This window comes from Emys orbicularis, chromosome 12, assembly GCF_028017835.1.
Source record: "Emys orbicularis isolate rEmyOrb1 chromosome 12, rEmyOrb1.hap1, whole genome shotgun sequence".
NCBI classification, from domain to species: Eukaryota; Metazoa; Chordata; order Testudines; family Emydidae; genus Emys; species Emys orbicularis.
This window is the reverse complement of record NC_088694.1, coordinates 2178338-2192047: the sequence shown is the minus strand read 5'-3', so window position 1 is coordinate 2192047 and position 13710 is coordinate 2178338. Positions and strand designations below refer to the sequence as shown.

At 43.9% G+C, this 13710-nt stretch overlaps 1 protein-coding gene across 1 annotated transcript in view; it reads left to right on the top strand.

Annotated features, from left to right (window-relative positions):
- Positions 1-985: 985 nt before the first annotated feature.
- Positions 986-13710, top strand: part of ASXL1 (ASXL transcriptional regulator 1) — a 28571-nt gene continuing 15846 nt past the window's right edge. Inside the window, exons 1-4 of the mRNA XM_065414536.1 lie at positions 986-1045; positions 8872-8954; positions 9899-9901; positions 11972-12080. Coding sequence (XP_065270608.1) covers positions 986-1045; positions 8872-8954; positions 9899-9901; positions 11972-12080 — 255 coding nt within the window. The remainder of the gene's footprint in view (positions 1046-8871; positions 8955-9898; positions 9902-11971; positions 12081-13710) is intronic.

Sequence of the window (13710 nt, the reverse complement as noted above, 5' to 3'; positions counted from 1 at the left end):
TGTGTCTGTGGTGGGGAGGGTGTTCACACGAGGGTGAATGGCCCTGTGTTTCTGTGGTGGGGAAGGTGTTCACACGAGGGTGGATAGCCCTGAGTGGGGCTGTTCACACGAGGGTGAATGGCCTGAGTGGGGGTGTTCACACGAGGGTGAATGGCCCTGTGTGTCTGTGGTGGGGAAGGTGTTCACACGAACGTGAATGGCCTGAGTGGGGGTGTTCACACGAGGGTGAATGGCCCTGTGTGTCTGTGGTGGGGAAGGTGTTCACACGAGGGTGAATGGCCCTGTGTGTCTGTGGTGGGGAGGGTGTTCGGTACTTAGGCCTGGGATGGCTCCTAGGAGATCCTGGGGTCAGGGGAGGGAGCGGCTGGAGAAGGGGGCTGCCGCCGCCTCCCATCGGCGTAGGGGACAATGGCCGCCCCGGGGCACGGAAGCCGGGCACAGCGGGGCCCTATCAGCTAACGTGGGCAGGGCGTCCACAGCTCAAGCCCAGCATGCTTCACGACACCGGCACCCCTGCCCTTGGCGGCCTGGTGCGGGAGAGCCTGCTGGGAGATGTAGTCTCGGGGCTGGAGCGGCCCGTTCGCTGTTTGCGCAGGGCCGCGGTGGGACTACAATTCCCATCAGACCCTGCGGTTTGTTTTCCTTCAAACGGAAAAGCTACCCTCCCCCGTCAGAGCCGAGCGCGGGGGTTGGATTGTCCTGCCGAGGCCACCGTTGAGGAGGTCCCTCCCCCCCCACCTCGGAGCCCTTTGACCCCGTTGTTATGTCGGGCTTGAGCCGCCGCTGCTGCTGCATTCCATAGCGCCCGGGAGCTACGCCCCCCCCTCGCCTCGCGTCCTCCCTGCCCGCCGGCCGCGCGCCAGCCCCGCCCCCCCGGCTAACGGTCCGCACCCGCACCGCGCGCTCCCGCCTCCGAACCCCCGCCCGCGTGCCCGTGCCCCGGCCCCCAACACCTCTCTCCCCCCCACCCCGGAGCAGGAGGAAGATGAAGGAGATGAAGCAGCGGAGGAAGAAGGAGCGCACGTGGGCTGAGGCCGCCCGCCTGGTGAGGGGGAGATCCCCCCAGGAACGGGGGCGGGGAGGCCCCGCGGTTGCAGGGCTGGGGAAGGACCCTGTCCCCATAACTAGAGGGGCCCCTCTGGGTAGGGAGGGACCCTGCGGGAAGGGTTGTGAGGAGAGAGACCCCTGTGTACAGTGGGGAGGGGACAGAGATCGCCTTCCTTCGGGGCGAGGTGAACATCCCCCAGCAAACCCCGGAGGGAAGATGGGGTGTCTCCCAGAGAGGGGCCCGGGCACGTTGGGGGGCTCCCCAGTGCAGCCAGGGGAGTGGTCGCTCCATGGGCTGGCGGAGTCACAAGGGGGCTGGGCGCAGGGAAGGACACCTCACCCTGTGAGCAGAAGGGACCTGGCCCAAAGGGAGAGCTGAGAGACACCTCATGATATTGCTTAGCACTATCTGTATGAGTCCCCATCGTGGACCAGGACCCCATTGTGTTAGGTGCTGTGCAAACAAAATAAAGAGGTGGTCCCTGCGCCAAGGATCCTACAGAGAGGCCAACATCCCCCTCTCACCCCCTGCCCCCCAATAACCAGGGAGGGTAGCAGTCAGTGGACATTGCTTCTCCCATACAAGAAAAGAGAGAGAGAGCAACCTTCTCCCTATCTTCAATATGAGATGGGGAAGAGCTTCTAGAGCACAATAATACCTCCACACACATCCACCCCAACATAATCACAGGGTGAGTTCCTCGGTGGAAAGGTGGAGAGTCACAACTCCCACCATTATAACTCTTCCCGCTCCTTTTTCTGCCTCCATCCCTCAAGAGAAAGAGAGAAATTGCTAGCCTCTTTTCTCTGTATATTACTGGGAGGAAGAAAGGGAATGATTCTAGTCCTAACACATGCACACTCTGTACTGCCAGCAGGGTCTTCATTCCAAACTACAGCAGTGCTTCCAGAAACACTACCTCTACAGTATCATCTTGAGAGACTGTCATATTACATGGGGGAAGGGGCTACTGTCAGATATTTCTCCCATCCAGATTGCCAGGTTTGGGGGCTTCTTGAGAGGGTGAGAAACAGATCCTTTCACATGCTCTCACACATATTACCAAGGGGAGGGAATGGGTCTTCTAGAGAGAGAGTCTCCTTTAACCATGGAAAGAGGAGGATTTTCTCTTTGAGAAAGGTGTGAGCACACACCCTATTTATGGTGATTGAATAAGGCATTTTTCTGGAGAGGCCTTCGGCAGTTTGTAAGCATTACTTTAAGACAGATACTGAGAAACTAAGCATCTTCTCAAATGGTATGAATAGATAGTCTGATGAGGCATTGACAAGGTCTGAGGTGATTTCTTCACTGTAGAAAATGGTACTGTTTGTTACACAGCCTTTAATGTTTCTGCTTGGGTCAGTTTTACTTACAGGTCAGCAAAGTCTAAGCAGTATGGTAACCATTCTCAGTTTTGTCAGGTCCTACTTTTTATTCTGCTTTCCCTTAGATTTATTTAAACCTCCCTGGAAGGGATCCCAGCCTTCTGAGAAATGCCAGGTTGGAGGTCCAGAAAACATTATTGTCAGGAATTTCCTTAGTGGCAACAAGCTTCTCCCTGACACCACTAGTCTGGGGAAGCTAGGCATTGTAAGGGATATGGTGTTCAAGCATACATGAAAACATAAATCTCCCTCCCATCTACCAAAGGGCTTTTACTTGCTTAGTGTCTTCATGGTCAACATTTTCATTTGGTCATAAGCATGTTCTTAGTACCAAATCTGGTATGTGTGTGATGAATCTTGTGGCATATATTTTCATCAGTTTTTTTTTTAAATTCCATTCATTCAAGCGGCAGATTTCTAGAAGAAATACCTGCTTTGGTTATAAGAACATAACAATGGCCATGCTGGGTTAGATCAAAGGTCAATCTAGCCCAGTATCTGGCCTTCTGACAGTGGCCAATGCCAGGTGCCCCACAGGGAATGAACAGAACAGGTAATCATCAAGTGATCCATCCCATCGCCCATTCCCAGCTTCTGGCAAACAGAGGCTAGGGACACCATTAGTTATGTCCATTAATACCATCCTGTTGGAGCCCTGTTGTATTCTGTTGCCCATCACCATGTGGGACAAACCTGTCTTTTATAAAATAACTAAGGCCAGATCTTAATCTGGAATCCAGATGTTGACTGTAAAATCTAAAATGGAAACAAACTTTTAAAAAGTCTGTACCAAATAAGAAAATATAAACCCACCAATAAACTACAATCAAACTAAATTTTTTAAAAAAGGAGGAAAAGACAGGGGAATATGGGCCAACTGATCCAAATGAAGATTGAACTCTTCAACTATTGTCTGAACAGTTGGTGCCTTTAATACCCAGCCCCTTAACTCAGTTCTTAACACTCTCCATTTCAACTCTGTTGGAGTGGGAGAATAGTCACATTGCAAATGACACACTCAGCTTTTTGCATGCTTTATTGTGTCGATTGTTGCTGCTATCTACTTTTAATGCTGATTGGAAAAAGCTTGTTTGTTTTGTTTTGTTCCTCCAGGAACCAAAATTTCTTCACAATAAACTTTTTAAAAATAAAATCTGTGAATGCAAGTGACCAGGGAAGGCAGAGTGATCCTGCCATCTCCATATGGATACTGTTTGAGCCAAAGGCACTTGATCATTGATTTACTGGCACAAGGGCATACTTTGTGTGTAGTATATTGGCATCTATATAAATAATAAATAAATGCGTCTTGGGTTTTTTTGTTATGTGTTTTATGTGTCAAGGTTATGTACCAGACCTTGTCGACATTTAATGAGAGCTGGATGATTGTCTTGGGTCCATTCGATTTGGGTTAGCGTCCAGTGGATTCTAGTAGTTATTCTAGCTTTTTCTGAATAGGACTTGCTTGAACGCAATAGGAGATTCCCAGGGCTGACCAACAAAGAGAACATGAGAATGTTCTGACCCAGTATGGCCAATGGTCCATTTAGCCCTGTATCCTGGCTTCTGATAGGGCCAATGCCATATGCTTCAGAGGGTATGAACAGAACAGGGCAGTTATCGTGTGATCTATCCCCTGTTGTCCAGTCCCAGCCTTTGGCCATCAGAGTCTTAGGGACACTCAGAGCAGGGGGTTGCATCCATGACCATCTTGGCTAATAGGCATTGATGGATCTTTCGATTTTTCCTCCATGAATTTACCTCATTCTTTTTGGAACCCAGTTACAGTTTTGGCCTTCACAACATCCCCTTGCAACAAATTCCACAGGTTGTCTGTGTGTAGTGTGAAGAAGTACTTCACTATATAACCTATTCAGACTAGAATGTCTGCCTTCTGGTAGCTTGCATTGTCCTTTGCGTGAAAATTATTATTTTTGAGCTCACTTGACTTTGACTTTCGCTCTTCTCCTGCTCTTCAAGCTAAAAGTTGCAGTTGGAAAAAACTAGTGCCAGGTTCATCCTCCGAAGTGCTTCAGCCCGCAGCTCCTGCGCGGGTTCTAGTCTTGTAGGTGGAATCCTTCAATGTAGGCACTTAGGCTGCGCTGCTGGCAGATGACCCTGAGTGTGGGGCGAAGACTACGGTTCTATGTGCACTAGACATGCTACAGCTGTACCACTGTAGTGTAGACTCTTCCCCTAGCGAAGGAATGGGTTCTTCCATCGCTGTGGGAAATCCACCTCTCTGAGAGGCGGTAGCTACATTGAAGGAAAAATTCTTCTGTTGACCTAGCACTGTCTACATTGGGGTTTAGGTCAGCTTAACTACATCTCTTTGGGGTGTGAATTTTTCACCTCCACCTCCCCCTGAGAAATTTAGCTAGATCGACCTAACTTTCTAGTGTAGACCAGTGCTAAGTCTGCTTGCATAATTTTTCTTGTCACCCAACACACTGAACTCTATGGTAACTCACTGCTTATTGGCTGTCCAAAAAGTAAGTCTGCAACTCATCTACTTTGGCAACTCATCAGTAGTCATTTAATGGCATAGCACCCATGCTAGTTAATCCTTGCTGGCATCTGGTCTACCAGTGAATCTCTTCATGGATGTCGTTTGTTACCTTCCTCTTGGTTGGGCCTCTCCCAATGTGTATTAAGTGTATGAGGTCTCTAAACCCCAGCTTCATCTTTGTTCTATTTCTGGTTTGTCATTGGCTCAACCTCATACCAGATTATCCTCTTAGGGAGACCAAGCCTTTCCTAGCTGTTCTGGGTTGTGGGGCTCCTTTCAAGCTGATCTTAAATCCATTAAAAATAGATGTTTGTTTAGTACTAGGCTTTACCACACTCCTCTCAAAGTGCTTTTAATTTGACTCTGTTAGTATCTGTTACATTTTTTATTCCGTTAGATGCCTTCATGGATGGGAAGGAAAAGAACTTTTTGGAGCGTCCTGTCCTGTGGAGTGAATGCTTTGCACATTCTGTTTACAAAAAACAAAAGGATTTTGAGATTTAGTGTAGTACATAGAGCCACAGGGAATATTGAACAGGTGTTCTGAGGATTATATTGCTAGTCTAGTAGCAGGGTAATTGGAGGAGTAGCATAAAGGTTCACAGTTAGGGTCTTTGGGAAGGCAGGAAATGGAAATATTACAAACAACACATTCAGTTTCTGGAGGAAGTATTGTCTTATCCCAAGACATTCTTTCTGGCCAGTGCTCAAAGCTGCATTAATAGGTTCCTAATGGAGCCATGATGTCCTGCCATAATCAGCCAGAGGAGGTGTTGCTTCAGTGCATGCAGGGCCTTTCAGGGTAGGTGAAGGAATGAGAGAGAATCTTGTTGGATGCTTTCTCTTCCAACTCTGACTCTTAAAAGTAGTCATACATCTGATACAGTTGGGGGCTAGGAACTGTTCTGAGCTGGGCTTTTTATTTCTGATAGAAGTATTCATTCTCCATTGTGGGCTGTGGTTTATTTGGTTGTCATTGAGTTCAGTGTTTTCCAGATGCTTTATGGGCTGTGAAGGTTTTTCTTGATTTGGGAAACATGAATGTTCCATTTCATGCTTCTCACAGTTGACTATTGAGTGATGTGTTCTCCACATCAGATGCCCATTTCATTTGGGTGACGAAGGGTGATAGTGTCTGATGATGCACTGAAATATTGTACCCCAAAGAAAACTTGATCAGTGTGTGAGACTGTAGTGGAGCTGTACTGCCTCCAAATAAAAATGGTTTATTCCATTTAAATATAGCTTATCATACTGCTTGCAGTTCTGGCCGTCCGATCTCAAAAATATATTAGAATTGGAAAAGGTTCAGAAAAGGGCAACAAAAATGTTTAGAGATATGGAACAGCTTCCATACGAAGAGAGATTAAAAAGTCTGGGACTGTTCATTTTAGAGAAGAGACAACTAAGGGGGGGGGATATGACAGGTCTACAAAGTGAATAAGGAAGTATTATTTGCCCCGTCACATAACACAAAACCTAGGGTCACTCAATGAAATTAATAGGCAACAGGTTTAGAACAAACATGAGGAAGTACTTTTTCACACAGCACACATTCAACCTGTGGAACTCGTTGCCAGGGAATTTGGGAAGGCGAAATCTAGAACTGGGTTCAAAAAAGAATTAGATAAATTCATGAGGGTTAGGTACATCAATGGCTGTTAGCCAAAAAGGCCAGGGATAAAACCCCATGCCCTGGGTGTCCCTAAACCTATAACTGCCCCAAGCTGAGACTGAACGACCAGGGATGGATCACTCGAAAATTGCCTTGTTTTCCCGCTGAAGCTTCTGACACTGGCCACTGTCGGAAGACAGGATACTGGGCTATAGATGGACCATTGGTCTGACCCAGTCTGGTCATTCTTATGTTCTTATTTCTTGGGCTTTCATTGCATTTAACCATGGGATTCACAATTCCAAACTTCCAGTCCGCTGGCAGGCTAATGCTATAGTGCTTTGTGTATTATTTTCAGATACTTAAATGTGACATGGTGGATATGATTTGGTTTTGCTTTTCTTGAGAAATGTAGGTAGACTTTTAATTGCAGTACAACACAATTGGGGGGGAGGGACAGCTCAATGGTTTGAGCATTGGGCCTGCTAAACCCAGGGTTGTGAGTTCAATCCTTGAGGGGGCCACCGAGGGATCTGGGGCAAAATCAGTACTTGGTCCTGCTAGTGAAGGCAGGGGGCTGGACTCGATGACCTTTCAAGGTCCCTTCCAGTTCTAGGAGATAGGATATCTCCATTAATTTATTTATTATTTTATTAACACTGGAGTGTGTCATTCAGTTTGGGCTTTTTCTAGCCTTTTGGAGGCTGGGAAGTGGGGGTGATAGAGATGGTGACCTGCACTGTTTTCTTGCAGACAGTCCTGCTACTCTACCTTTCAAAGGGAAACTTCAGTCATTGGTCCCTGACATGATGCTGCAGTGACTCAGTTCTAAATGTTGCTGACATAAAAAGGCCATTCATTTTCTTCGCTCACTACTTGTACTAGTTGAAAGACAGAATCTCATTGCCAACTTCTATAAAGTACTGTCCCTGCTAAAATCAGAATTGCATGTCACTGTGGCCATTACGTTAGGGGAATTTATTAAATGATTGCCAGCAGAATATCCCAGACAGAATATCTGTTGCCATGTCTCTCTCAGGTACGTTAGGCCATATAGTGAAATGTATTTTTACATTGGAGTTGCTATATTGGATCAGACTAGTGGTCCATGTAGGCCAATATTCTGTCTCTGACAGTGCCCAGTATAAGTTGCTTCAGAGGAAGGTGCAAGAACTCCTGCAGAGTAGGCAGTTATGGAGTAACCTGCCCCTAGGGAAAGTTTCCTCTTAAATCTGAATAATTAAAGGTTGGCTTCAGCTCTGAAACACTAGGGTTTACATCTCTTCTGAAGCTTTGTTATTTTTAATATTTACTATTATAATTCTGATTATTCCTGTTATCCATATAAATGCCCAATTATTTTTTTGAATCCTGCTAAGCTCTTGGCTTCAATGATATTTTGTGGCAGAGTGTTCCACAGGCTTATTCAGCATTGAGTAAAGAAATATTTTATTTTGTCACTTTGAATTTGTCATCTTTCAGCTTAATTAAATGTCCCTTTGTTCTTGGATTATGAGACAGATGAAGAGAAGCTCCTCATCTACCTTCTCTAGACCATTCATTTTATACCTTTGTCATATCCCCTCTTACTCATCTTCTTTCTGAGACAAACAGTTCCAATCGTTTAAATCTCTCCATGCAAAACATTTTCCATGCCCCTAATCATTCTTATTACCAGTCTCTGAAACCCCTCTGTTTCTTCTGTATTCTTTTTGAGATGGGATGATCAGAACTGAATACAGTGTTCCAGCTAAGGGTGTACTATTGATTTATGTAATGACATTATTATTATTATTATTATTATTTGTAACTCCAACATGTTAGATGCTTCACAGATAAGTATGAAGAGAAAGTCTCTGCCCCAAAGAGCAAACAGTCTATATCTACTATGTTAACGTCTATTTCAGTGGAAGCCTTTGACTGTTATACATATATTAAAGGTTGTGTGCAGTAAGGGCTTTGTCTGATGTTTACGAAAGTCAGTGGGAAAGCATCCATTAACTTCAGTGGTGCAGGATCAGTGCCTAATTCCCCAGCTCTCCCCTTCTCCCCATGCTTGCACAATTGCACACTTAATTAGAGACCTGATGAAAAAACAGGGCAAGCCATTTGTAGCCCTAGAAAAAGTGCAGGGATCATGGATATATACCGTAGTCTGCTCTTGGGTTAACCTGAATTTTGTAGCAGGTTTTCTTGTGGAGATACTGACTTTTAGCAGACATATTCTTGTATTTGAATCCCAACCTAGGAAACAATTCAACGAATGTGAATAGAAAATGTAGAATGAAGCTTTGTATTTATATCTTTTCAGGTGCTGGAAAACTACTCTGATGCTCCTATGACCCCGAAACAGATTCTGCAGGTCATAGAGGCTGAGGGACTAAAGGAAATGAGGTTAGTATTGATCTTCTTGTCTATAATAAAGTGTGTGGAGTGTGGGGGAGGGTGGGTAAAAAGGGCAGGATTACTTAGTGGAGTTCTCCCTCCTTTCTCTAATCCACCTTTCTTTTCTCTCTCTCTCTCCCTCTCTTTCTGTAGCCCAATAATTTGGGGTAAGAATATACTAGCTGTTTTTCTTTATTGCTCCTGGAGGATTTCCAGTTTCTTGTAAACACAGAGTGAACATCTCTGCCTTTCAGTGGAGTTGTAGGACTTTTGTAAAATATTCTAAATGCCAAATCACGAGTCTGTCTCCGATATAAATGCTTCTCCTTTGTGTGTTTCTTCTACAAATAAATAACTACTACTGGTCTTCCAGTGTTGGGCCTATATGTAATGAGTCAACTCAGTCCTCTGTAGAGCTTCACCTCTAGAGCAGAGACTGCTCCTTTTTCTGGGGTCAAGTAATAAGTTTCCCTTATATATGTAGTATACTGCTCTTTCTACATATTCTACCATACCACAGTGTTAATGCTGCTGTATTTTTTGTGGCCCTTGATATATATCTTACAACATAGAAGAAGAGCTTGCACAGGAATTTAGGAAACTACAGGGATGGATGGAACCCCAGGTGTTGTCTTAAATTAATTTCCTGGAATTTCCATCTACTTTTGTTGAATCTAGGAGAAAGGAGATACAAAATACCTTGTAGGTCAAAGGAAGTAGATGTTTGCTAGCCATCATGCTGCAAACTCCTTAACTTGGGTTACAAGATGAAAGTTCCCAAGTTTGACTGCACACAGTAAATCAAGCTATCTTTGGCAGTTCAGCATTCATTAACTTACATGTGGGATCTTAACTCTATGCTGTTCTAACTATGCTCTGTTTTTCTTTTGGGTTTTATGAACTGTCTTCCACCATGTTGCCTGTATCCCTGTTGAACTGCTGTATAACTATAGAAGGTAAATGAATCCCTTTGGGACTGAAGCAATTCAGAATGTTAACTTGTTTCTCATCTCACTATCCCTGAAATTAGGAAACAATCATGACGGTTTGAGTAGCGAACAACTTCATAATTCAGAGACAGAGGTATAATGTGTAGGAGTTACCATTGTTCAGAGAGGGACTGTGCCAGCATGCTTTGTTCCCTTGATAGCAGAGCTGTTTGAACACCCACTCGATACTGAGGGTTCCTAACAACTAGGTTTATAGTGGGAATGGACTTGGGTGATGGTTTCACAGCATGGTATGTAAAGAGTGGAATAAGGATGGGCTTATAATGAAAAGCTCCATATTCCTTCTCTTTTAATCAGATATTCACTCTGCACTGACCTACTTTCTTTGATCAGTCCTTTTACCTAGAGAGGTATCTGCACTGTTTGAGGGTCTGTGAGCACTAGGCTGTCCTCTACTAATGGCAATAACAGGGTGTCTTTTCACTAGTGCAAATTTTCTTGCTGTCTTCCAAGCTTTGGCTGGTAACTTATCAAAATAAGTATCTAAAACCAGGCTTCTCTGCGTGTGTGAAGTTAAATCCTTCAGAGCTAAAAATCATTTTTCTAGAGATTGGTGTTTCCCTCCAGGTATATCTGCTTCCCTTCACCCAATTGTTAATTTTCTGCTTTGGGGAAAGATGGCTTTCTTACTTTATCGTATAACTGAAAGGAGCAAGTATTGTTCATAAACCCAGTGTTAAAATACAAACTGTCCCCCAAGCCTGTGATCTTGTCTAGCTAAATTGCATTGAACATTTTCAATATTTATGTGGGGCGCTTGCAAAGAAAACCTAAGTCCTGAAGGAAGTAGCATGATGACTCAAGGGACACTCTGAACTAATGCCACCCTGATTCTAGGAAACACTTAGTAGTTGGAGTGCTGTCTTCCTGAAGAAGTGCAAAATAGTGATCCCCAGTGATTTATGCAAGAGCAGAGATGTTGGGTCCAGTCTCATGGCTAAATTGTAGCTCCAGTAAATGTTTGGATGTTTCTTTTGTCTACGGTTTCAATTAGGGAAGTTAATCTTTTCCTTTCCTAAAACTTGTCCTGTGGCTGGTAATTTACTTGCAGCGTTCTGCTCAGTGCAGAGGGGGAAATGATGTGTAATTTACGGGAGAGGGAGTTGGGATTTTTCTGTGGTGTATAAAATGACACATGGTAACTTTGGCTACCTCCAAGGCTTGCAAAGAAATGCCAAAAAGCAAATCAGCAGCAAAACAAACTTAATCAAGATTAACTGAGAAGTTATTCTAAACCCAGTTTTCGAGAAGTTGAGACTCAGTAGTTCGAGCTTTTGAGACTGAAACATTGCACTTAAACCAGTTTTCAGTTTCACTTTTAATAATAGTGAACTCTTACATTGCTTTAATAACGTCCCTTGCAGGCACTAGAGGTAATGTTTTATATGTGCATGTGTGATTATGTGGAAAATCTGATGATGTGGTATGTCACAAAGGTTTCATTAGCATGAGTGTGGGTTGGATGATTTACTTACAAATGACAAACAACCACTGAGTTATGTGGACCATCCCAAAAGAGTGCTGTTAAACCCTTTATGCTACACTATGCTAGCATGTATTCTCTTTGTAATATGTATATTGAAAGAAAACTATTTCAGAAATATTTGAGTTTGTAAACATTTTATTGATAGGGTTTTTTTGTAGTTCTCCACCTATAAAGTAACGCTTCCTTAGTACCTTGAGTCCAGCTACAAAGAATTCAGAGAGAGAGAGAGCTCTCTCAAATGATAAACCTCTACAAATGACCTAGAATGGCTTGAACGTTAGTGTAAGATGCTGCTTTTCTATTATCTGAGACTTATCTCACTATGATGTGCCATGGTGGTAAGCAGCTCAGATAGGAAAGCTATAATAGTGCTCAGACTGGTTGAGATACTGTACCCTAAATCTCGTCAACATCCCTTCTACTACCTGCCCTTGATTTAAAGAAAAAAATTCTGTAGGGTTTTGTGTATTATTTAAAAATTGGCATTTAGATAAACTAAACCTCATCTCCCTTTTTCTCTCTGGTTTCAGTGGCACTTCGCCCCTGGCCTGCCTCAATGCCATGCTACATTCCAATTCAAGGGGAGGTGATGGACTCTTTTACAAATTGCCTGGACGTATCAGCCTTTTCACACTCAAGGTAAATTGTGAACTCCTGTCTTCCATGCTGGGGATGAAGTGCGAGTTCAACTTGTTACATATTGCTGTTATTGTTAATCCATCACTGGTGATCGCTGTATGAGTTTAGCATACTACCCTTGGTAACATCATGCGAAACAGAGTCTCTGGGATCCACAATTCTATACGCGGTGGTTCTTGTGCCTATAAGCTATGTAATACATTTCTGTTTTTTAACTTTTATAATTCTTAAATTACACAAGCAAGATAAACTTTCTTCTTCCAGTACATGGAATGTCAGTATTTAGTTCATGCAACCATAAAGGATAGCGCATCATCAAAATAATGAAACCTGTATGTTTCCCTTATACAGTATACTCCCGTTCATCCAAAATCCTATTACCTGAACCTCTGCATTATCCAAATCTCTTTCTTGTCCCCCATGTATCTCATGCTGGGAGACAAGAAAGGGAGGTTTGTATAATAGAGTAGAGACTCCTGGTCAGGAGTGCAAGGAGAAGGAGGACAAGCCTCTGGCTGTGGGGAAGGCCACTCTGCTGTTTAATGGATACTGCAGCAGTGCGGGGAGGCCTCTGCAGCCCCGCTGTCATGAAAGTGAGTGAACCTGGCCGTGACAGCCTCCCTGCACTGCCGCAGGTGCAAGGAAGGCTGAGGTCGTCCTGGCAGAGCTGAGCAGAGTCCTGGCTGGGGGTCTGTGCTTTGTCCTGCACCTTGCACCTGCAGGAATCAGGTTTCACTGGCCCGTGACAGTGCAGGAACCCTCTGCAGCCCCACTGTGAAGAGAGTAAGTGGGGAAGAGCAGATTTCCCCTTCCTCCTCCCCCGGCCAGGACTGTGAGGAAGATGAGAAGGTTGAGTCCCTGGCTGCAAGGGAGGCCACCCTGCTGCTGAATGGCTCCTGCTCCCTCCATTATCTGAACAAAAGCCATGTACCCATTGCTTTTCGGATAATCCGGAGCTTATTGTATACCAATCTCAAAGGGATGCAGTCAGTTTACAGATAACATTTGTCTGAAAGTTTTATATGGACAATAGTTACAAGTAACACCTAATATTACTATAATTAGAAAGTTAACCAAAAATCATTTTTCAGTTTGTTTACTCTGTGTTTGACAGCAATCTGCATAGTTCATTCTCTCCTCCTTATAGTCTGTTAGTTTGTGCTGAAAAGACCCTTAAAAACATCAACCAAGAAAAAGGAAAAAATATATAACTTTTTTGTGTAAGGAATTTTTTTTAAAAGTCAAGACATGCTGTTTAAAGAGGCTTTACCTAACATAGGTTTTTTAGTACAAGTTGACAGTCCCTTTAATTTGAAATATAGAAAAATATGCTTCTGCTCCTATATTTTTTTTAGTGTCTCAGAGATGTTCCTCCTCTCCCACCCTACCTCCTCAAATGCACCTTTGAACCTCTCTCTTCCCCCAAAAGATGTCTTGTGTTAATGTGTCATTCTGTGTTTGAAAATAGACTGAATTCCAAAATATTTTTATTTGCCATTTATATAATCAATTAAAATGAACATCACAAGTGTGGCATCTCTGCAGCCGGTTGCTGTTTGACACTGTTGTCTCTTTATCTCTAGGAATAAAAAGTGTCTAAATATTGTCGCACAGCTTCTCAGCCCAAGAA